The sequence below is a fragment of the Contarinia nasturtii genome, unplaced genomic scaffold (genome assembly GCF_009176525.2).
Source record: "Contarinia nasturtii isolate CC-2019 unplaced genomic scaffold, AAFC_CNas_1.1 Cnas_scaffold_1240, whole genome shotgun sequence".
NCBI lineage: Eukaryota > Metazoa > Arthropoda > Insecta > Diptera > Cecidomyiidae > Contarinia > Contarinia nasturtii.
Window position 1 is genome coordinate 1033013 of NW_022198581.1, and position 24706 is coordinate 1057718.

The following is a 24706-nucleotide window of genomic DNA, read 5'->3' on the forward strand; positions in this document are numbered from 1 at the left end:
ACGTACGGCATTGTATGCATGTGTGTCGCACTGGACTCTCTTTAGTCCCGCTGCTGGCAAACAGACGTATTGGAGGCGAAGCATACACAACAAACATCTACATATATATATATAAATATAAAAATTAGTTTTTGGTTGGCGTTCGTCTATATTGTATATATGAATACACACTTATTTATATCTATATATACAAAATATTCACCTTTTTTTCTGCATGTGCACGCGTGTGAGCGAGCGAGCGAACGAGCGCGAAGCCTGCATATATACGCTGTGCCATATCACACTTGGCTTCAAAAACTGAACTGTTAACTTGGTGTTGTGTTGTGTGTCGTGTCTCTGCGTTTTCTAGTTGGTTGCGTGGTGAGACTATACGCTTGTGTGTGCGAGAGCCAAAGACAGTCAGTTGCCGAATCATGTTTTATATGGTGGAGGAGCAAACTACGGTTTGTTTCAATTTGTAAGCATTTAGTATCGTGCTACATGTATTCGGTGCCAGAAGTCACAGCAAACGACACCAGGCTCATACAAAATAGATACATATCTCGTCAACAAAAAGATATCTCGATTGTTTTGATGTATCTTAAAATTTTGTTTTTGTAAAATTTAAAACTGTGGTTTACGTAAACTTTTTGTCCTTGTTGTCATTGTTTCTTTGCGTTTAAAGAATTTATTTAATCTTGTTAAATGTGCAACTCACAATCAGCTTAAAATTGGAGACGAACAAAAAAAAAGAGAATTAATTGAAAAGTGCGCACCTTGAATTTTCGAAAACTTTCCTTTAAGTTAGTAGAGATCGGTTTCCGTTCGTTACAGACATTATAATTGGTTTTATTCAAATTGTTTTTCTTATCATATTTTCGAGATTTGTGATAAAAAAGGAAGGAAGGTGAAAAAGAAACAAACACACACCAAATATTAATCAACAGAAAAAGAAAAAAATCATAGCAAATCCAATAAAATTGTTTACAATCGCGAAATGCAAACATTCAATTCGAACTCCGGCGCAAAATTTTCTTGTGCTCTGATTTTGTGATCCAAATGAATTCGAATATACACTATACCCATACAAAGCATATATTGTCTTTTATCGAATTAGTTTGATCCATTGTTTTCAATTGTTGATGCAATTTGCAATATATTCGATTTTGTGGTATTAACAGCATCAATCACGTGCAAGTGTTATTGTTCTAATACATTGAAGAAGACAAGTTGATAAGTGTTATCATAAGTGAATTTTGTGGCTAAGTTGAATGAAAAATTCGACGATCAACATGCCATTTTTCCAACAATCAGTGTGAATGAAAGAGAAAAAAAAATTCACAAGAAGATTTTTTCCTTTTGGCAAGAATATATTGACTTGCAATTGATTTTAAATTTAAACTACTAATGTGAATCGACGCATATGAACTAAAATTTGAGAAAAGAAATAGACATAAAAAAAATAGTTTACAGTTACTACATCACTCAATTAACCTTTTGAACGTACACTGACAATGTGATAACTAAACGTTGTTTATATGAAAATATGATGTGAATAGAAAAAAAAACAAGATTTTCTTTCAGTTTTATATAAAAAATAAGAAAAAACTGGCCGTTTAAATAAAGTGAAATTATATTTAAAAAAATCCAAAGTTTGAACTGAATTAAAGTGATATTGAAAACGAACCGATATTTGAAAATTAGACTGGTTAAAATTTGAATTTGACAAAACAAATAATATAGCAACAATGCCTGACAGTCCTCAGCCTGTTTCGCGTCATTCAACGTCGCCCAAGACACCAGCTTGTAGTCCACCATTGATTGCTGATGTTAAACCATCGCCATCATCAAAGGCTAACTCGCCAACCGCATCGCCGTCGCTTCCAAACTCATGGCACAATGCACAGGTTAATATCTTGCAATGCATCGTTTATTATTTCTGATGTAAAATAAAAATGAGCGCAAAAAAAAACTTGACAAAGGCACCTTAAAGGCCATTACAAAGTTTAGGATCAATCAAGAGTTGAAGGAGGACTGGCACACAAAAATACAATGAATTTTTTTAAAAACTTGATAAAATATTAACGTAAATAGAAAAATTAGATGTTAAAGAGTAAATTTGGTGTTATCAACGATCGCTGCCACTCCAGTTTCACTTGATTTGAACTATTCATTATGTTGACTGATAAGTTTTTAGCGGTTCATTTTTTGCAATGAATTTTTTCTCTCTACATCTCTCTCCCTCTCTTTCTAACAAAAAACCCAAAATGTAATCAATTTACAGACCAATTATAAACCACAAACAACGTCCACACCGTTAACCAGTGAAAAATCACCATTGAATCCGCAACAGTATTGTTTACGTTGGAATAACTACACATCAAATCTAACGAATGTATTCGATCAACTGTTGCACAATGAATCGTTTGTTGATGTTACACTTGCCTGTGATGGCAAATCGATAAAAGCTCACAAAATGGTCTTATCAGCCTGTTCACCATATTTTCAATCATTATTTTTTGAAAATCCATGCCAACATCCCATTGTTATATTGCGTGATGTTAAATGGGCTGAATTGAAATCGGTCGTTGAATTTATGTACAAAGGTGAAATAAATTTGGCCCACGATGAAATCGGGCCGCTTCTCAATGTTGCCGAAATGCTAAAAATTCGCGGTTTGGCCGATGTCAAAGGTGATCATGATGCAATTAAATTGGAACATTCATCAGCATCATCGGGATCATTGCCCGAAATAATACCGGTTGCAAAACAACCGAAAATAAATGCATCACCCGATTGGGATCTAAATAAAATCGATTTTCTAATGCGAAATGTGTCCGCATCATCGTCACCATCAGCAACCACCAATGCCAACAACGTCAATCGAAACCAAAGAAAACGTAATTGGCCCAATGGTAGCGGCACAGCCACACTAGCAAACCCATCGAATTCAAGTAGCACAAGCAATCACACAATTAGCCTAAGCAGTAGAAATGTGAAAAACAATAATGGCAACAGTAACAGCACAAACAACAGCAATAACAGCAGTAAGTGTATATTTTAATAAATTCGATTGATTTTTTATTAGACATTAAGTAAAATGTGAATGTGTTTATGTTGAAGTCAATTTTGATTTGTCGGTTTAAAATTGCATTGGCATCCGTACAGTGTGAAAAAGTTCATTAAAAAAAATATATTTCTTTCAAAGAACGAAAATGAAAGATAGATATTTTGAGAGACAGATTGAAATAAGTCGTAACTCATTTCACTTTCTTTCATTCGTACTGTTAATTCACAACGTTTTGGCTGCCACGCGCTTTTGAAAACGAGCACAAGTGTAGCAAACAATGTATAAATAATAGAACAAATAGAAACAACTACGCTTATTTAAAATATATATATATTTTTTTTTTTAAATTTCCACTCATTTTGAAATATTTTTTGTTTCAGTTTTAAAGAATAATAACATTTAAATTGAAGAAAATAAAAGAAGAGTCGACGTAAGCAATTGATTAAAATGATTTTTTTTGTGTACAGGTCTTCCACACACTGATTCACAATCAAATGATGATATGGAAATAAAGCCTGTGAATCCGATCGATGGTTTAGAGACACGTTCACAGTCTTCACTATCGGAAGATCTGCCGGTTGATGCATCAAACACGCCAACACCCCCGACCGTTCGAAATTCTGGATTAAACATTCCCGATGCTGGATCGTTATCATCACTTAGCGGTACTATGAATATTCCTTTTCTTTAAATATCTTGGCACTGTCTTCAATTATTAATATTCTTTTGATTTTGAAACATTTGCCTTATGCAAAGTGATATTAATAAAATTGACGAGAATTTTTCCATTCGAACTACTTCATCGACTATGTATGTTTATGAAAAACTCTGTTCTATTTTCTGTCTACAGGTCTTCCGCACGCCGATTCACATTCAAATGACGATATGGAAATAAAGCCAGGCATCGCTGAAATGATACGTGAAGAAGAGCGCGTAAGTTTTTAGTCTTTCGTTTTTGTTTTGCATTTTGTTGTATTTTATTTCTTATTCTCTCAATTTGCTCTTTATGCGTTGCCAAATGAATAATAAAAGGCAATTGCTTTATTAAGCATTCGTCTATAGCAAATACAAAGAGCTAATCATGTATAAATGTGAATAGTAAACGACAATATTTTACTATTTTATTTAAAATCAAAATATATATTTTATGATTTTTTTCGTTTTGGAATACAAATGAACAAATCACAATAAAACTTAAATGAATAGATATTAAATTTGTTTTTGTTAATTTCTTTTGAATATTGATGTTTTATGGGCGTTTGATTGGAAAGATAGAGATTTGATGTCGATTTTTGTTATTTCTAGGGGAATTATTCATATCAATGAGAATAAAAAGACAATTTTTCATCTCATATCTCTCTGTTAAATGGATTTCTGTAAATAAGAGTAAACATATATCCACGACATCTGGCGCACAGTTGACGCCGTACGATGTCATGACTACATTTTTGTCTTTGATAAATATGGATGGAAAATATTTAGATTTATATTTATTGCGTTCATACTTACTTTCTAAAGTTGCAGATTTAAAAGGGGGTGATTTGAAAAAATGAGAGAAATTAGTAGAAAATGTCAATCTATCTAGTGTAAATCACATCTCGGAAAAAAATTGAAAATGGATTTTTAATTGCACTCGTATGAATTCGAATTATGACCCGAAACCCTAGCAAATCGAAAAAAAGATGTTTTCAATTTCGAGACAGTAACGCATCGCCACCAGGACCTTTCAGGTCCTTGCTCCGGAAGTATGCCTGCACTTTTAGTTCAATTAGAATGATCTAATTCGCCATTATATTCAATACTTACATACTAAATGTCTCTGTATTTCACTTAAATCATATTTCTGTGCAAAAACATACTCTCGTTTATCGTACAACAAGTCATAAAAACGTGCTAGATGTATACCGCTAGCAATATAATAAGCGTTTTATTTCTCGCTGTTTTGCATTTTCTTGATGTTGACAGTATCACCATTTTGGTATGAAGTTTTATTGTTCGCATTGTGCTTTCTTCGTTTGCGAACGAATAAAGCAAAATAATTCAATTCGGCAAAACAAATATTCAAAGAAAGCAATTAAAAGACGAAAGAAATATTAATTTTGTCAACGTTATTTAAAAAAAACCAATTGGTGAAAAAAAAAAGTCTTTTTTCCAACAAAAATTTATAGGTGTTATTAAAAAAATTGCCTACGAATAGTAAAACACAGATACAGACAGGAGTTGCTTGAGAATGTTCGAGCAAATTATTCGAAACGATTAAATTGGTCGCCGTCACCTCTGTCATACGTGCCATGTTTCCTTTACACCTTTTTTTATTATGGTGCCACATTTTTCTCAAATAAGAGCTATTAAGCACCGCATATGCACACGCTTATACATAATAAACCCATCACATTCATCGAGCACAATCGTACTAATCAACGCATCGAATTATTTCACATTGCACCGTACTGCATTATAACCCCAACAAGCATTATGTTTATATTAAAATATTTTAATTTTTTATACATATATCTGCTTCCATTTAGATTCAATCTATTCACTATTTCTCTCTTGTGTGTGTGTGTGTCTGTTTCGTTGAGCAGGTCAAATATTGTGTAAGTGAGTGTTCGCCCTTCGCGAAAAAGTGTAATTTTTTTTATCCATTTCTTCGTTTTTGTTTGCAGCAAAAGCCTTTCATCACTGTTTATTTTAATTATTAAAATTGTTTGTTAATATCGTTGATTGTTTTTGCCTTTGGTTGTTTCCGTCTTCAGATCACAACTTGGCTGCAACTATAACGTGATGATAGAATATAAAATTTCTTTTGAAAGTAGTTTTGAAGTTTATGTCTACATCATGAAACAGCTCAACGCGTCTACGAAATTTAACGAAAAAAAAAAACAACAAAACTCTCTCACACACACACATAGTGTTATGCTTAACCCCGCCGATGCGTAAGAAGGAAATGCGACAAAATATAAATATATAAAAAAAACGAGTAAAAACAACGAAGAAGAAAAAACACACATGCACACGATCGTCTGACGGACGTTTTCAGATGAACATCATGTACGATTTTCTTCTTCTTTTTTTGTTTCAATAAATAAAAATGGAATTACATATAAGTGGAAATACCATCAGCACATCAGATAACTGTTTTCAGTTGAATACAACGCCGACAGTGAGATTATGTGTATTTTCTGTTTGTCTTTCAATAGGTTGATGCCGTGTGCACACTCACAATATATGAATAAATTCATTATATTTTGCTTTTCACTTAAAAATTCATTTCGAATTTACCCTTCATATTTTCGTTAAATCAGAACTCTATCTGATCACTTTACATGTTGCTATTGCATTACATTTTCCATTTACTTAATGTTGTTTAGAAAAAAAAAAAACGACAAAGAAAAACACTATTGGTTAAACGATCACATTATCTTGTTTCCTTCATTTCATGCATTTGAATTTCGTCATGGATTCAAATGATAAAGAAAATGTAAAATGCTTTCAAGGAGAGGAAAATAACGATGAAATGAAGAACAAAAAAAAACAACTAATGATCACATGCGTTGAATTAACGTGAAGCAAAAACATGATACATCTTTTATCATTTGGTTGATTTTTCGGCATTTTCCAAATACAAGTGAAACGACGATTGAAATTTGTTTGCACCATATTTTTTATTCTAAGTATAGAAATGTGCGGCAAATGACAATTTTGAAAATGAAAATGATTACTAAATATGAAATTTATTACGGAAATGTGCATAAAATCCTCTTCAAATTACCATCGACTAATGTTCAGCGTTCTCTGAGTGAATTCAGTCGATTTGGCGTTAATTGCACGACATTTTTTCTCTTCAAAATCATCTTTCTCTCTCTCTCTGTGTATGTATGTATGTGTCTCTCTCCTCTCATTCTTATTTGATTGAATGAACAAGACAGCGGACAAACAGAATGCTCTCTCATCATGAAATCACTATGGTTTCCTTAAAGTCAGACTAAATTGTTTATATTTTTACTAACAAAACAAAACCAAAAATGTTCAAGCAAATAAATTAATTATTATTTTATATGAAATGCCGAACGGAGGAAGGTACATGTGTCACCACAATTTCTCCTTAAATGGTTGAATGCAAACACAAACACTTACAAAATGATGTTTAGTGATGCATATGCAGTGTGTAAACATCGAAAGGAAATTAAGAAAAAAAAATACACACAAAGAGAAAGAGACAGTACACAATATTACAATCGCACGATTACAATTTACAGAATAAATGCAATGTGAGAGCAAAGAAATTAAAAAATATATAAAAAGAAGAAGAAATGAAATGGAATGTTTATCTCACTAAATAACTCAAATTATAAAAATATAATTATAAGTTATAATCGCATTTCGAATATATACACACATACATATCTCAAGTGTACACACAGCGAGACAGAGAGACGATCATTTAAAGCAAGTCACTACCAAAAAATAATAATAATGATAAAAAAACACAACACTAAATGCATTTAATGCAACCGAACATAATGCGGCAAGCATCAGTGTTTTTAAGTTCATATTTTTAGATTTTCCTTTCGAAAAACATTTAAATGTGTTATATTACCGATACAATGAGAGCACGCGGTGTTCCGTTCATAATCTCAAATTTCTCTCATATTTGAAAACACTGGCAATAATAACAAATATCCGTATTTTCAATATTTATATATATATTCATATGCTTTTTTTTTTGTTAATCCATTGAGCATTGAACATTTGTACCGACGACATTTCGGTTTTTCCGTCTTTGGACGGCTGTTTTGTTGGTTGTTCGCGGTGTGCAATGATTCGGTGTTCCTTGTTACAGTGTACAGTAAGAAAGTGATGTGAATGAACGACAAAGAAAAAGAATTAAGAAATTACAAAATTAAAAACGATAAAGAAGAAAAAAAAAATAAACAAACACACACAAATGCAACAACAACAACAACAAACATACACACACCGAGAGAGAATGAAAACAAAAAAACTGCGCCAAGGAAAAAAAATATATCTCTCATTTTAACCGAGAAGAAAAATCATGTAAACATTATATTTCGACCAACATTAACATCGTACACAAAACAAATGTTGCATATGGTCTCCAGCTGTTTGCTTCCATATCATTCATTTCATAGTGAACTCTTTTTTCGCTTCATTTCATGCTATCTTGTTCGCACTCGTACACGCGATGACTTGAATGCGATTTCGTATTCGCATCTTCGTGTGGCGTTCTCTTTTTCTCTGTGTATCAAGACTGTGATTTTTTCCATTGAACTGCATTCTATTTGTCTAATGTGAGCGCCGGTTTCTCATACACATCTTCATACAACTTTTTTTTTAATATATAAGCCTGCTTGTCATCTTCTCGCTGTCCCATATGAACCAAATACTCACTCCACTCGATCAATTCATTTTATTTTTCTATTAAAATTATTTGATCATTCAACTTTTGATCGCAATATAAAGAAAATATACAAATAAGGATGCATTAAATTTGGAAGAAAAGTTCATTTCATAAAGACGTTCATCCAATTTGTATTGGATAATGGAATAAATAAATATTGTTTATTAAATAATAAGTCTGTTTTATACTAATATCGAATGAAAACATAAACATGTCGCCTGATTTTTCATTTCAAGTGATTTTGTCCTCACATTCGTTTTCGGTTTTTTGTATTCATACACAATACATATAGATGGCACCGTCTCTTTTATTATACGCTGATATTAAGTAATTTTTATTTGGATCAACAATTAAAAATAAACCACGAAGACGACGTTTAAGAACGTGTGTGCATGTGTACGTGTTTAATCTGCATGCAATTTGTTTAGTTAACAAACCGTTCGAAAATTTCATCCAGGAAATTATCTCAAGAGACGGGGCTCAAGTGTATCGAATCATTTATACGAAAGAGATGAAGAGAAGAATACCCGATTCAATACTACGAATTACGATTTAATAATAATTTCTCATGTGATTCTCTTTCATTCCATACGAATATTGTTTTCATTTTCAGTCGTGTGGTTGTTTTTTTCGTTGTACGCGTTCCGTTGGAAAAAGAGAGAAAAAGAGAAAAATGCCAGCGTCATTATATAGCATATGAAATACAATTTAGTAAAATATTGTGTTGTTTTGATTATCATTAAAAACTTTATTGATACTTTTTAGCGGTTATTTTCATATTCGCAGTATAATATCTCTTTTTTTTTGCGCTTTTCATTCTTTCGTACGCACACACACACTTTAGTTATTTTAAAGCGCTACGCGTTTTTTTTTTCAAATAAATTGTTTGGCGAACTGATCAAACATAATAGAAATGACAAATGAAATACTTTATGATGATCACACGGCTATAACCACATCCAAATGTTTGGTTTTTTTTTCCTTTAATGGACAAATAGAAATATCATAATACGCACACACTACTTGCGTATAATCTTGGTTGTTTATTCATTGTTGTCAAATCGATACTTTCATTACCATAGATGCAACTATCTTTTTATTCCACTCAGCATCGATCGTATTGTCTATGATTACAAAAACGGGCTCAATTAAATGCAGCTGAAACAAAAATATGATTTTTAATTAAATTTTGTTTTCTCTCCTGAACAAAGATTTAAACATGAATTCCCTAACTGATTTTTATGGAATCTTCCAAAACGATTTCATTTATGAGTTTTTATTTTTAAACTATAATAATGCCGACAGTTTTTCGATTAGTTCCAGAAATTTTTTGGGTTAAGAAATAATTAACCTTTTTTTTTTTTTGATTTTCACGTCCGTTTCTCTACATGTAAAACTCAACAAAGGATACCGCTAAAACACATTTTTATAGTTCTAAAAACAAATCTTAGTAAATAGTTTTCTCAGACTAAAATATTGAAAACACATGCATAAGATCTTATCCTATTATTGTCGTAAGAAATTCACGATCATTCACGTTTGAATTGGATTCAATAAAAAAAAGGAACAAAAATGTAGCCATAATATGTGTAAATAACAAGTTATGCAATGCCAAAAAAACGCTTGAAACACTCCTTACGTTGATTCTGAATGTTTCCAATAAAAAAAACATCTCATCCATATTCAAATAAAATGAAGCATCGAATGGAATTAGTACAACTATCAAATTGAACTTGCATCAACAGAAATTTTCTGTTTACTCAGCAAAAACAATAAGTGCTATAATGTAATTCTCATATATGTGTAGAATCCATCGACCGATTCTGTACATATAAAAATATTTATTGGTTCTCTGGCTCTCTGTGTGCATAATACACACGCATATCATCGTATATGGACAAAGAAATAATTCAAACGAATAGTCGATGATCAAAGGCAAGTCTGCCAATCAATCGACAAAATGAAAATCTCGCAATAGAAATAGAGCATCGCCCTTCGGTTTAAATAAGAAATCACATCATGCGAATTACGGTACGAGCAAAACGCACATTCATAGAGCAATAATTATGATAAATTCAATCAATATCCCTCAAACAATTCTCATCATTTTGAATTCCTACTAGTCTCACATGTATGTTCTCCAATTCTTTCAAGATCCAATGGTTTTCGATAAAGATGAACTGAAGTAAACGGCACACCAAAGTGAGATGGAGAAAAATCGAAACAAGTTAATCATTATTAATAGTTTTTTTTCTCTTCTTTCAACTATTGCTACTTCTTAACTTCGGTCTTTTTGTTTCAAACCTCTTGGAACGCTTTCTACAATTCATTATCCAACCGATAAAATTAGACGAAATAAAATCTATTGCATTTGAATGAATATTATTCATATAAAACTATATAACCAATTAAAATATATACATATTTGGCTAAAAAAAAATGTTCAAATTCATTTCGGACGATGATATTGCAATTAATATGGAGATGACTCAGAGTGTTTATTGTTCATCTTTTTTACTTAATTTCCAGCATACTAATAACTCAAATTTATTTTATTAATTTATTGAAATGAATTAGCTGTTTCAGTGACGCAGAGCCACACTGAAATCGTAAAATTCTCATAAGATAATGATCACAATATTTCCAAAGTCTGTATTGAGCTATTTGAATTAATTTCTTAAATTATATTCCCGAATGTTATTGCATATATACCCAGAAACGGCGTCAAGAATTTTTTTCGCACCGGCACGTGTAATCGCGGTGACGATTAAAGTAAATTACAAAACATATTTTATGAATGCCATTTCGTGTGCGTTTATTTGAAAATATTTTTTCTATTTTTTACGTTTACACACCAAGAAACCATACTCCCTCGATTCAAACGGATTGGGACACCAAGTAGGTTCATTGTAACTAAATAGCACATGCAAAAAAAAAAAAATAAATTTAGCACGTTTATTGACTCTTGATGACATGCCTGAGTCAACTAATGTAAATTGTAATAAACTGGCTCAATTTTCTATACAAAATGAAATAAATTTACATCGAATCATGTATGTTAGCACTTATCTGCTTCGAAGCAGATATGAAAATGTTATAAAACGTGTCTGATGTTGCTCCACAATACAATTGCAACAGCGCACAAATACAAACATAGATCACATCACACAACACCACAAATATTATCATCATGATAAATTAATAATAAAAAAAAATACGTCTCTGTATATTCACCGAAATAGAGAAGATTTCAGAAAAAATATACATATATTTACGAGTAAAATAATAATTGCCGCCATCAAAATGATGTTAATTGCAGAAACAAATTCTTTTGTTCAACATTTGATGTGCATGTAGACTTGACACACAATGTTAGAAATAGTTCATTTTCAAATAATAATAGAATTGAACAAAGAAACATACTATCTGCACATTCACAACACGTGAATCATAAGCATTGAAAGCACATCGGTTTGATGCGACGACAATATTTGAAACTAATTTTTGTTACCGAATCATCTCTTAAAACTGTCTCAATGAACATTAAAAGAATGTTCTACTGTTGAAATTCATGGACCCATCGGATTAAATCATTTTGAATATGAAACGCACACTTAAATGTATCATTCAGCTTCAAATAGATCAGTGTAATTGTCAAACATGCTGAAAAAGACTGAAAAAGAGAGAAAGATGGAGAGAAGGAGAGAGAGAGAAATGGCCACATCAGCTTAAATAGCTTAACAAAGACAATAATACAAATAATGACCGAATATAAAATTATGATTACACTTACGAGGATTCGGAAGAACTAACTAAATAGAATATCAAAACGAAAGTCTACGCATTCAAAAACGTAGTCAGAGAGTCATAAATTAAATTATTATATGAGATGAAGTAATAAAACGTGTGGTTTTAATTAAGAAATAGTTGTTAATTCCACATGCTCAGTGCTTGTAGCAAATTTCATTTCATTTTATTTCATTTTTTTTTCTTTCAAAAACACGAACAATCATATAAAAACGAGCATCATTTCGCAGGCTGTAAGAGAAGTTTTGCACTAATATTAAATAGATTTGCGTCAAAAATGAAAATTTACTCATAAAATATTCGCCATCTGTAGCGATTTTAATAATAATTTCATGTGTATAAATGATAATTTCTGTAAATAAGTTCTTCTAATAATATGACGTTCGCCGTGTTAATTAGAAAAATGTACAAGAAAACGAAAACGACAAAAAAATGATCTCGATTTTCCATTTGGCAAAATGGTTCAAAGTGATTCCAATGACCTTTCGCTATATATGTTTGGCATGGTTGTGTCTCATTATGTTTTCATGCTTCAACGGCAATATCGCACTTCGAATCAGAGACCGGTGTATGGGAGCTCTGGCACACAATGAACTGAAATGAGTATCGCCCATCATCGATTAATAAAATCGTAGTAAACACAGTGTGAGTTCAACTAATATTGTTATTAACGTAAGAAGGATACAGAAATAGTCATAAATTTTAGTTCAATTGCATTCAAAATATTCAGCTTTCCCTTTATTGTAAACCATTGCCACATAACGGCGACAACCGGCTCAACATTGGTGTGTGATTGAGCACAAACTGCTTTATCCACATGCAGAGCGCCTTTTGTTTTGTTTTTTTTTACCTACAATATTCTCTTTCATTCGGATTTTTACATCGATGACGGTGATGATGTTGATGCTGATGATGCGGATTTTTGTTCATTGAAAAAAAAAAAGAAGAAGAGAAACATAATAAATTCACAATATTTTATTGATTTGCATGATAATAAAAACCAAAGAATATTTCAATTTTGCTGTAATTTTACCTACATTGAGTGCGCTTATGAAATGTTTTTGCAATCGCGCTTTGCACTCAATAGATTAACATGAGAAAATTATGTTGGTTTGTTTCGACACATTGATTACTATTTCTGTATTGTTTTTGTAAAAGAATTTCTGTGAATTTCAATAAATATCGGTTTTGTCGTTACAAATACATTATGGAAGTATTCACCATATTTCACCATTCAAATAGATCAGGCAATTGATTGTCGTTGTGCAGATATGATGTCACGCGCACACACTTGATTGCTCCGCTCCGTACGCCAATTCGAACTGGTAAACGAACTGGCTGAAGAAAATAGTGGAAATTGCTACTGTTTAATTTAAACAGATCCATCATGAAATGCATGGGTAACTTCGTGTTTATGTATTTTTAAGATTCTCCTTAATACACTTAGCCAACAATTCCTTATTCACAAGTTGGAAAACGTGGAGCAAAGAGCAAAAAAAAAACATGCAACAACAGTAGCATTGACGGCAACAGCGACGGCAGCAATTGCCGCGCAGCACACAATGAACGAATGAAAAAAAAAACTGTAACACGGAGCAAACACTTTGCTGTACCATCGGAACGAGCAAATTCTGGCGGAAAAAAAGAGAGAAGACACATATACACACATTCAAAAAAGCGAGATTCAGCGAAGAAAAATTGTTTAATATTTACGGCCACATAAATATTAAATACAACAAAATGATGCTGCGAATGTTGTGTTTTTCTTTTTAATTTTTTCTTTTCATTTCTTTGGCTTTTTGTTTCGCTCGTTTTGGCTTCTAATGTTTTGTGTGTTACTGAACAGTCGTGTATACGAACCGTGTTCGAGTGCTTCAATGCGTGCTAACCGATGTGGAAATATTTTTCAGGACCAAGTACACTAAGTGCTGCGACCGAACGAGTCACTCTTTTAGCCACTCGCGCGCGGTGTATAAGTCATAAAAAAAAACTTTTGTCTGTGCTATGCTTGTGTTTAAAGAAAAAGATAGGTGTCAGTCGGAATGGACGATATGAATGCCCAAGACTTATTATTATGATGATGTTCTTAAATTTTATGTGCACTTAACGAATCGAATTCGTATATCATGTGTTCAAAGAGAAAGGTATGAAAGAAAGAGAACGAGAAAGAGAGAAACAAGTACGGATGACAACGAATTTGATGAGTAAAACACTTTGTTTATTTCATACAGATTCATTGTTGAAGAAATAACATTTAACCATTTGTGAAGTAAAGAAAAAAACGTGCTATTTTTCCTATTACAATTGTCGAAAGTTGGCATCGTTCATCTAAAGCTCTAGTACTTATTTAAAAGAAGAAGAAGAAAAAAGTCGTTCGCTTTATTTCAATTTCCTTTAAACCTTTTTTATGATTTAACTTATGAATACTTTCATGAAATCCAAACAAAACAAAAACATGTATCCATGACTGTCCGATCCAACCAGCACTAAATAATTTCAAAATTGCTAATATGTGCAACATCAAACACATTTTCATCTATTTCATGGCATGTATGCATGTACGTTTCTTCGCATTTCATCGCGCCGATCTCTATATGAGCTCTTTGGTTCGTTCATTGTGTATGTATATGCGCGCACACACACACACACTTATACCGTAAACTTCTATCCATGTATATTAAAACTTTGGAGTGCAAGAGTCGAGAGAGTTGAATTAACATCGATATAAACGTGTTATTTAACGTGAAATTATGATTAATTTATTATTCAGTAGGCTATAAATATTCTTCTTATTTTGTGCAAGATGCTATCTGTGTACGGGTAAGATTCTGATGTATTGCCATCGAATCCGATTCGTATATTGCCAACAATGTACAAGCTGACTTAGTTTCACGTCCAGATTTATATTTATTTATCATCTCGTTATCAAATATGTATTATTGGAAGGTTCAAGTGGAATCTGTATATGTGCTGTGGCAGATAGAGAGAAGAGAAGAAAAGAAGTTCTAATCATTTTATTTGTATGCGCATGTATAGTATTATCACGTTGATGTGAATGCCCAAAATAATTACTTCGTTATTAATTCCATGCTTTTATTTCGAACATGTTTGGGTACTTTATGCATCTGCTGCAATCGAGCCTTTTCCCTTTTCACAATTACTCTCCAATATCTCTCATTTGCAATCTATTCCGCGGATAGAACAAGAGCAAAAAGAAAATAAATAAATAAATTGAAACAAAACTGAATATTCCGAATGTTCACGAAACGATAAAATGTACAATTTCCAACGCATGAGATATTTAATTGCACATAAAGCAATTCTCGACAGCATTCTATTTTCCCATTGCAATAATTTTCAAGTGTAAAAATAAGCACAATTTTATGTAAAACGTTGACAAGCAAGAAAGCATCGCATTGCATTGCAAATACGAAAGCGAATTCATTGCGCGTCTTTGTCACATTTACTCGATGCTTCACATTACATTACCGTATAACAAGTAATGTATTGTATTTAGTTGAAAAATTTAAATCATAAATTTCCTGTAATTCACCAAGTCATACCTGAAATGACATACATCAATTAAGATGGGCCTAATTAAATGTTTCAACACACACACACACAACCAGCGATCGAGTGTGCATTTCGGCACAACGCACACTAAACTCGTCTCTCATCCACCGAATGGCACGCATACACAGTGGCAAACATTTTTCACTTTATATCATTTGTATAAAATAATTTACGTAATTTACATCTCTGTTATGAGATATTTCCGCTCAAATCATAATGAATAACGGATTTCGCTCGCGAAAAACGTCGCACGAATTTCGTTTTCATTCATTAATTTGGTAAACATCGCCAACAATTTCTCTGTGATTCTTTTCGTTGTTGGTGTGAAAATGCGGTTTTTATGTCAACATAAACACCAACAGTACAGTATAAAAGCATACACAAAAGACCATATCAATTTGATAAAAATAAATTAGATGGCCTCGAGTTCTGTATAGATTCAAATATGACGTTTTCCTTGCATTTCTTTCTTCATTAAGATCACTTAATCCAAGAGTTCTGTTCCTGAGATTGGGAATTTTGTCTTCATATGCATTTTTCAACAAAACATGACATTTCTTAAAATTAAATTTCTACTCTTGGTCCCATAATATTTATGAATTTCTCATTGGATCGAACACACCGATTGTGTAGTGCAAAAGCAGAGACTATGGTCCAGAGACTGTTTTTCAGATCAATATATGTGAGCTCTAAGAAGCACTGAGGGGATATTGTTGTTCTTCACTTGGCTTATCAATTTCGAATCGAATATGTACATAATCAATGCAACAAAATACGACTTTACGATTGTGATATGCTTTGTATTTATATTTGACCATTCATATGTTGTATTTTTGATTTATTTTACATATTAATATTATTTATTTTTAGATACATTGATATTTAGTTCATCGGTTGTATAGATTTTGTTATTGTTGATTCTTATTTGTGGATATATTGTCTTGTGTGACCCCATTAGAAATCATTTATATGAATATTTGTTGTGGAAGGTGAATGGAATGACTTTCGATCCACAAATCTTTCAAAATTCAATTAGAAATTGGAGCTTTAGTCCAAAGAAACACCATTATGGATTTAATGAAAAATAATTTAAAACAACTGGCTACAACTATTAAACCGCTTATTTCGACCGTACAAACAATATTTCAAATTAAATCATTAGATTATTTATGTTGATCGTTCTTGAACTAAACAAATGATTAAAAACAAAATGATCAAGAACAAGTGAAAAACAAATTATGAAATAAATAAAATAGTGCATATATATAATTAATTATAATATCGAGTTGATTTGATGTAGTTTAGGACAGCGACTAAAATTGATTCAAATCCACGGAAATAAAATGAATAAATCTTGCACAATGGCAATGTTAATGTTGGTTGAGTCTCGAAAGAGAGGGGGAGACAGAGTGAAAGAAAAAGAATCGAAAGATTTAAGCCGAAAGAGTCGAAACAGGAGCCAAATCAATATAAGGCAGCACCTTTTTAGAGCTTCATTCGGTCGTGGAACAGCACATAATTCATAATATAAATGCATAAAATATTTATAGTTATTATGTGATATGTTTTAAGTTCTTTCTGTTTTGTAATAAAATCAACGTTACAAATAAAAGTCAAAGCAGTTGCAACAACGATAAAAAACCCATACACACATACAGCTAAACATCATTGAAAAATTTTGCTCAAGAAGACCAACGGGAATGGTTGGATTTAAACACCAGCGACGTAAAGGAGCGAGAAGAGAGAAAAAAAATGTTATGGCTCTAACATTGTGGGCTAAGTCGTCGGGGCAAAATGAACATTAAACAGCATCATTTCATTCACAATACCTGTGTGCAATCACGTATTCGCTAGTCTTTTTTTTTGTTCGTTCGTTCATTTATTTGTTCGTTCATTCTTTCTTTTGCATTTGTTAAACATTGTATTTAAAGCAAAGAAGTAAGCAGGAATAATTACAGTGCTACCGCTGGCAAGGATATAAAATACATACTGAGACAATGTAGTTATAATGATACCAGTTACGTTTATGCTATTCATTTTGCGTTCAGCGCGCGAAAAAAATATATATATACAACCCTCTTATTGTGTATGCCTGGTGCCAATTTTTGCAAAGTTTTGTTCATTCGCGCGGCTCATTTGCAAGCTAAATTCAAAATAGACATGATATCAAATCACCTTCACTGCCGCTGGTTTATTTTTATTTTATTTCAATTTTTTTTTTTCAAATCGAAATGCAATTCATGCGAAGTGAATTGAAACAGCACATGACAAATTACAAACTATAACAAAAACGTCACAATAGCATTAAATGAATTTGAACTTATATAAAAAAAATCAATAAATAAAGCCAGAACACATTAAAATGGCCTATTTTTGACTTACTTATTTTCTCTCTTTTTTAACAAAAAAAAAATACGAGACCGTTGTGTTGTTACTTGTAAAATTAAATGAACCGACAGTAAAAGGGTGCAAAGTGAAATGCATAATTTAATTTTTTTTCGGCTAATTTAAACAAAGCCACTTTATGCTGTTGTCATTTATGAATATAGTACACGCTGTGTACGTCGTTCTTTGTATATATATATTACGTTGCATCGGCCCAACATGGCTTCGACATTGTTTCCGGTGGCAGTTTTTTTTTACTCTCTACGATTTGACGCGATTGTGAACACAAACTTGTCTGAATTCAATTGATTTTAAGATGTGCTCCATTCTTGAATTAACTTGTGTCGCATTCTTTGAACGAAAAAAAAAAGTTTGATGAAGCCATCAAAAATGACAGAGTTTTGTAATAAGTGAACGAAGTAAAGTTTTCGGACATAAATATTTTGCTTGGATTTTCGTTCATATTTCAATTTATTTTCTTTCATCATTTTTGCTCATTTGTAAAAAGTTCACTTAGCACCTGCTTGAATTATGTAAATCTATTAAAAACTAAGGAAATATTGATGGGAATTTATGCATTGAATAATGACATGGCATTGTCGATTCTTGTAATGATTAATAAACATGTAATGCATCGTATTTGTGCCAAAAAAAGCTATGTTGTTAATGATTGTGTAATGGATTCAGATTCTTGACACGAATGTAAATGTGCAATGGGGGAATAAACTGAAAAAAGTGCAAATCTTGTCATTCCCATAATCAGACAGGAAACCATCCAATTAGCAGCATTTTTTGTGCTTGTTTTTTCAATTTATCTTATAAATATTCAAGAAGAACATTTAAGGTAATCCAATCTAAGTCATTTTGGATGAGCTAATGTCATACATTGATACACTGATATGCAGTCAATTGAATTAAAATTTACACATTGAAAGAGAAGAGAAAAAATATTGTCTGAATAACAAAGTGGTGGTTAGCCGCAAAACGAGCTAAATTATTGAGTAAATAATGATAGTTGAATTTTCCATTGCGACTTTTCCACTGTTTGGACGAATTGAATGAATTGACGATGATGATATAACACAATATCTAATAATGCATGATAAACAAGTGACATGACATATTTGATTTGAACATGTGTCAAACAATGTGCCAAGTGATGGTACTTTTCAATTCTGGTTGTAAATTCATTTATTGTAAACGCCAGCGCCGGTACGACACATTATAATTCAAAGTGAATAGGTCAGGTTTTTTTTCCATATTCATTCCTTCTAGTTTGAGTTTGATCACGGTGTAAATATATGCAGGCAAAATTGCATTGCTTTCATATTATATTGACTGGTCATTTTCTCATGCCACATTTGGTGCGCGCTTGTTATTAGTCCACTTGTTTTGGTCGCCGTCGATGTATATGCACTGCAATAGTTTGTCCATATAATTCATTTTTCTTTCTTTCTCTATCGCTGTCTTTCTTGCTCGTGCTTATTCTCTTTTTATTCTTGTTTTATGGAATAGACTGTGGTCGCATAGTAAACGGAAGCAACAACGGACACCGCAAAATATATTAATTATTTAACATTTTCTAGTAATCGAAGACATACAAACACACATTTATTTATTTGTACTAGATCACATGCGCATAATAAGCTAATAAAAAGCGATTTACATAAATTACTGCATCGATCGAGCGAATATGTAAAATATTTTCTAATTTCTTAGCTCAGTTTGTCTCATTCACTTTATGGAAATTGCTATATATAAATTTCTTTCTGAACATCCATTCAATGTTCTCTATTTACAATGGTCCGTTATCATAAAATAGTTATTAAAACTTAAACATTCGCTATAAAACGGTTTCAACGCCAGCGATTTTATATTTATAGCAATTCACTTGTAAAATTAAAGGCAAACAAGTTTACGAAATGAATGCAAAAATGAGAATGTGAATGAAACAACATGACAAAATAAACACAATCAATCAAAATGACGAAAAATTACTGATTATGACAAAAAGGAAAGACAGCCAAGTATAAATCACAATATTCACATATAAAGGTCTATGCATTTGTTCTGCACATAGTAATAATGACCAACAATGATGATTGCCTTTAAATTGAATCCATTTCCAATTAACTTTCAAATCCTTTTTTATCATAAATGATTCATCGTTCAACTATATATACATATATATGGTGAATTCAATATATTATGGTGAATTGATATTTAGGAATGAACAGCAAATTTAAAACTCATATTGTCGAAACTATTGAAATATTGATACGATACATACACAATTTGTGTCATAGAAAATGTAGCAAACGAAAGCGCGTATCTAAATCCCTTTTATTTTGGTTAATATATATTGAATTTAATGAGACTGAAATGGCAAATCTCAATTCGATTTTGTTCGAATTTCTTTTGATTTTCCAGTTAAATTGCCAATTAAACGTTCCATTTACGTTTCAAATCTTTTGAAATAGAATTTCAATGTGTAAATTAACTACGACCTAGTGAATAAATTATGAGATTCGTTGACAAAGTCCAAAACGAAGAACCATTTCTCTTCAATGTAAAACCATTTAATAGAGAAAAAAAGAAAGATAATCACGATCATCAAGTACTCCTTTCATAATAGCCGATAATTATCCAGACGAAAAATGTGCTTTAAAAATGTATCAAAAGATTATCTATTAAGTATTGTTTGTGCTGTGTGAATCAATTTGTACTCCTTTGAACACACAGAATTGTTCATAAATAAAAATGCATTGGACAATTATTTAGTGCAATGTCACGTCTCGCTCGATTATTATTATTATAAAAACGTGAGTAATGAAAACGAATTGTGGAATGGACGTTCTTGGATTCAATCAAAAATACAGAATTTTAATGTACTTTAAAATGGCCACTTCATCATAACTGCCGTTCTTTCTTTCTCTTTCATTTTGATTTGACAATTTCTAACATTTGATGGACTTTTGATTCGCGTGATATAACGAACAAGTAACGAAAACTTTACATAAGTAAAGAAATGCCAAGATTTTTCAAAATGATCTGCGGCAGCGCATATCATCAATATACAATTGTGGCCATAATGCATTTTATTTTCCAACAAAACATCGCGCAGACATACATGCTTTATTGTTTAATATTTAATGAGGCTCATTCGAATAATTGCGCACAAACGCGATTCATTTTTATTGAATTTTAATAAGTTAATAGGTAAAACACATGATTGGTATTCGATTTAATGTTCGTTATATATATAATATTGCTGTTTGAGGCGGCGAGTACACGACGCCAAAAAAAAAAAAAAATAGCCGTGGCAAATTGGAAAAAATACATGCGCTATGACGATGGGGAAGATGGCCATCATCATCTAAATGGTCAAGAGGGGGAGACAGAGAGAAAAAGCGAAAAAAAGCGACCAAAATGAATTTTTATGCTTTATTGTTTTTCTTAATAAAAATTCCGTTTTACGCCATTATTTATGCGCAATTTACAACCGATTTCAATTAAAACTTATGTGTGTATTTACTTTTTTTCAGGCAAAATTAATGGAATCGAATCCATGGTTGGCTCCATCAACGTCTGCATCGCTTGCAGGTAATTGCACTTACTCGAATTTATACAATTTTGTTTGGCTGCCGTTTTATTTTTTCAACTAAAATTTTGAAACAAAAAAAAAACTGTTTTTTTTTTCTCGTTTTCTCAATTTCTCGGAAATTAAACAAACACCAGAAAGCTATCAGTACCAATTGCAATCAATGTGGCAAAAATGCTGGAGCACAAATCAGAATTTAATCCATAATTTACGTTTTCGTGAACGTGGTCCACTAAAATCATGGCGTCCCGAAACGATGGCCGATGCCATAATGAGCGTACTGAAAGATGGTTTGTCATTGTCACAAGCGGCACGAAAATATGACATTCCATATCCAACATTTGTTCTATATGCAAATCGTGTTCATAATATGCTTGGACCATCAATGGATGGTGGCACTGATTTACGACCAAAGGGTAGAGGCCGACCGCAACGAATTTTATTAGGCGTTTGGCCTGAAGAAACAATCAAAGGTGTGGTAAAAACCGTTGTATTTCGTGACGCAAAAGAGCTACGATGCGAAGAGGCTGGCATGCAACTCACCGCTTTTGGTAGACACTCGGTAAGTTTATCTATCGACAGAATTTCGGTATTATTTATTTTGATGTAATTTAATTGATGATTTGTTTGACTCATGTGTTGTTGTTTTTTTTGTTCTCGTTTTGTTTTGTTTGCTTTCTTCTTTTTTTTTATATAGCCAATGTTTCCGTTCAGTGATGGTCAATTAGATTTCTCTGGTGGTTTGCCAAATCATGCACTGAACGCAAATTTACCGGTCAATTTGGATAGCGAATCGTTAAATTCACTAGCAATAGGCCGTTGTTGGCCTTCATTAGCCAATCAACAAGCATCTTCCGGATGAATAAATTCATCATTGATACGAAGCAAACCGATTCTATTACGCCGCAATAGCAGCCACTCAATCCATTGAATATAAATGAACTGAGTTAACGAAAGACCACGACCGACGGATTCAACTAGATGCATTTTTCTCCAGCACTTTTACACAAGCATTTACACATAGAATCGGAATTCGGCAAGAGGAACAAACTCTGAATTAATTAGCATCCGCGTATAGTTTTTATTTAATTTGAAATCCAGGGATTTAAACATTTTGTTCATTTTTTTTTCTTTCGTATTGTTGCATCGAATGCTTGGTTAGACGATTTCGGTTGGCCGTAGATTTTATGATAATATATTTGATTGAAATTTATCAATCGAACTGTTAAATAAACCAATTTCATTAAAACAAAACACCGTTAAAATGAATTACCTACATTTATTGGGAAAAAAGAGTGGAGATAACATACATATTACAATTATAATTCAAATGACAAGAGCATTTTAGTTGAATTTAATTTCACAATTATATATATTTATTTGTTTATTAATTTTTGTGTCTTGGTTTACGAAAATGTAGACTTTGATTGCAGTTTCATGAATATCGATACATTGACAATTTCTTCGCAATCATACAGTCGAAATACTCATAAAAATAAGTGTCTAAATTTATGTTTGAGTCTCTTGATATCTGTCGATTCAATAGAGTTTTTAGAGAAATGATAAACATATTGGGACTTAAGGCAGTGCTCGAATTGCACAACCGGTACATACACAACACTAAAATAATAATCAAGTGATAAGTACAATTCACAGAGAGACAGAGACACAATCACTTACCCACAGTTATTAGATGAATTAATATGAGAATGGAAACAAGCGACAATTTATAAATTAAAGCGTTAGAATTTAATTAAGAAAAAATGAAGTAACATGGAAAAAGTGCATTTTTAGATCAATAAAAAAATAATTATTATAATATGTATTAGTTAGATTTAATATTAAGATCGAACACAAATACAAACACAAATATACATTTACATGATGACACCCAAAAGGGGCGGCCCATGCATGTATCAAATATTTCGGAACAATCAATTAGGATGGATTCTTGGTTTTCTTTCGAATCGAACTCAATCGATGGAAATCGGCAAGGCAAAGTGCTTCAATGCACCAAATAAACAGCAGTAGCAGTCAATAAGCAATAATAACAGTACATGTTTTTTTTTGTAGCGATATAACTATATAATTTGACCAAACCACATCTGTTATCTATGCTTTGCAATCGATATGGCCCAATCATCATTTTTTTTTCTTAAATTGCATTTTTAGAGTCGTTTATTTTTTTAATATACTTTGAATAATTTCGATTAAGTTCTCGAATGATTATAATATGTATTTGTGATATTTCCGATAAAGAAATGAACCTATCAAATCGCTGTAATAATAATTCGATGACTTTTTTGTTCTCGAAATACAAAATAAGAGAATTTGAAGGCGAACTAGCGAAAATGAGACGGAGTGAAAGATGTGAAAATCGTATTATACACACAACACCTGTAGAAATTGTAGGAAAGCAACAGAGTAAGTTTTATGTACCAATTAGATGAAAATCTGAACACATTTATGTAATTGTGACGATATTAAAAATAGAAATAATACAGACATTTATAAAAACAAATGCGATGCAGAATTTCATTTATCCATTAATCGTGACGATCGTAAGCTGCTTATTTACTTTTTTTCAGATTGTAAGGTGAGTATTTGGAGCTCGTGTAAATCTTACTAATTATGTGTGAAATATATTTCCGTCTATCTTTTATATGAGGGTCTTAATCATTTAATCGGATGTAATTCGATTTGATCAAATTGATATAGATCTTTGATAAATCCGCTTAGGATCCAAAGCTGACTTTTTTAATGACTTGATTTATTATTTTTTCATTTTTTTTAAATAAAAAAATTGTTTTTAATAAAGAAATTTGAAAATTAAAAAAAAAAACATACGGAAAAATTGCGTTAATTTTAA

The 24706-nt window shown here is 31.8% G+C and overlaps 1 protein-coding gene across 1 annotated transcript; it reads left to right on the plus strand.

Annotated features, from left to right (window-relative positions):
* The first annotated feature begins 451 nt into the window (after positions 1–451).
* On the plus strand, positions 452–24358 carry LOC116345314 (protein bric-a-brac 1-like). Its single transcript, XM_031774570.1, has 7 exons — positions 452–1886; positions 2264–3026; positions 3517–3714; positions 3900–3982; positions 21782–21839; positions 21975–22399; positions 22535–24358. The coding sequence occupies exons 1-7, from the start codon at positions 1728–1730 to the stop codon at positions 22697–22699; spliced, it is 1851 nt and encodes a 616-aa protein (XP_031630430.1). The 5' UTR covers positions 452–1727; the 3' UTR covers positions 22700–24358.
* The last annotated feature ends 348 nt before the right edge of the window (positions 24359–24706 follow it).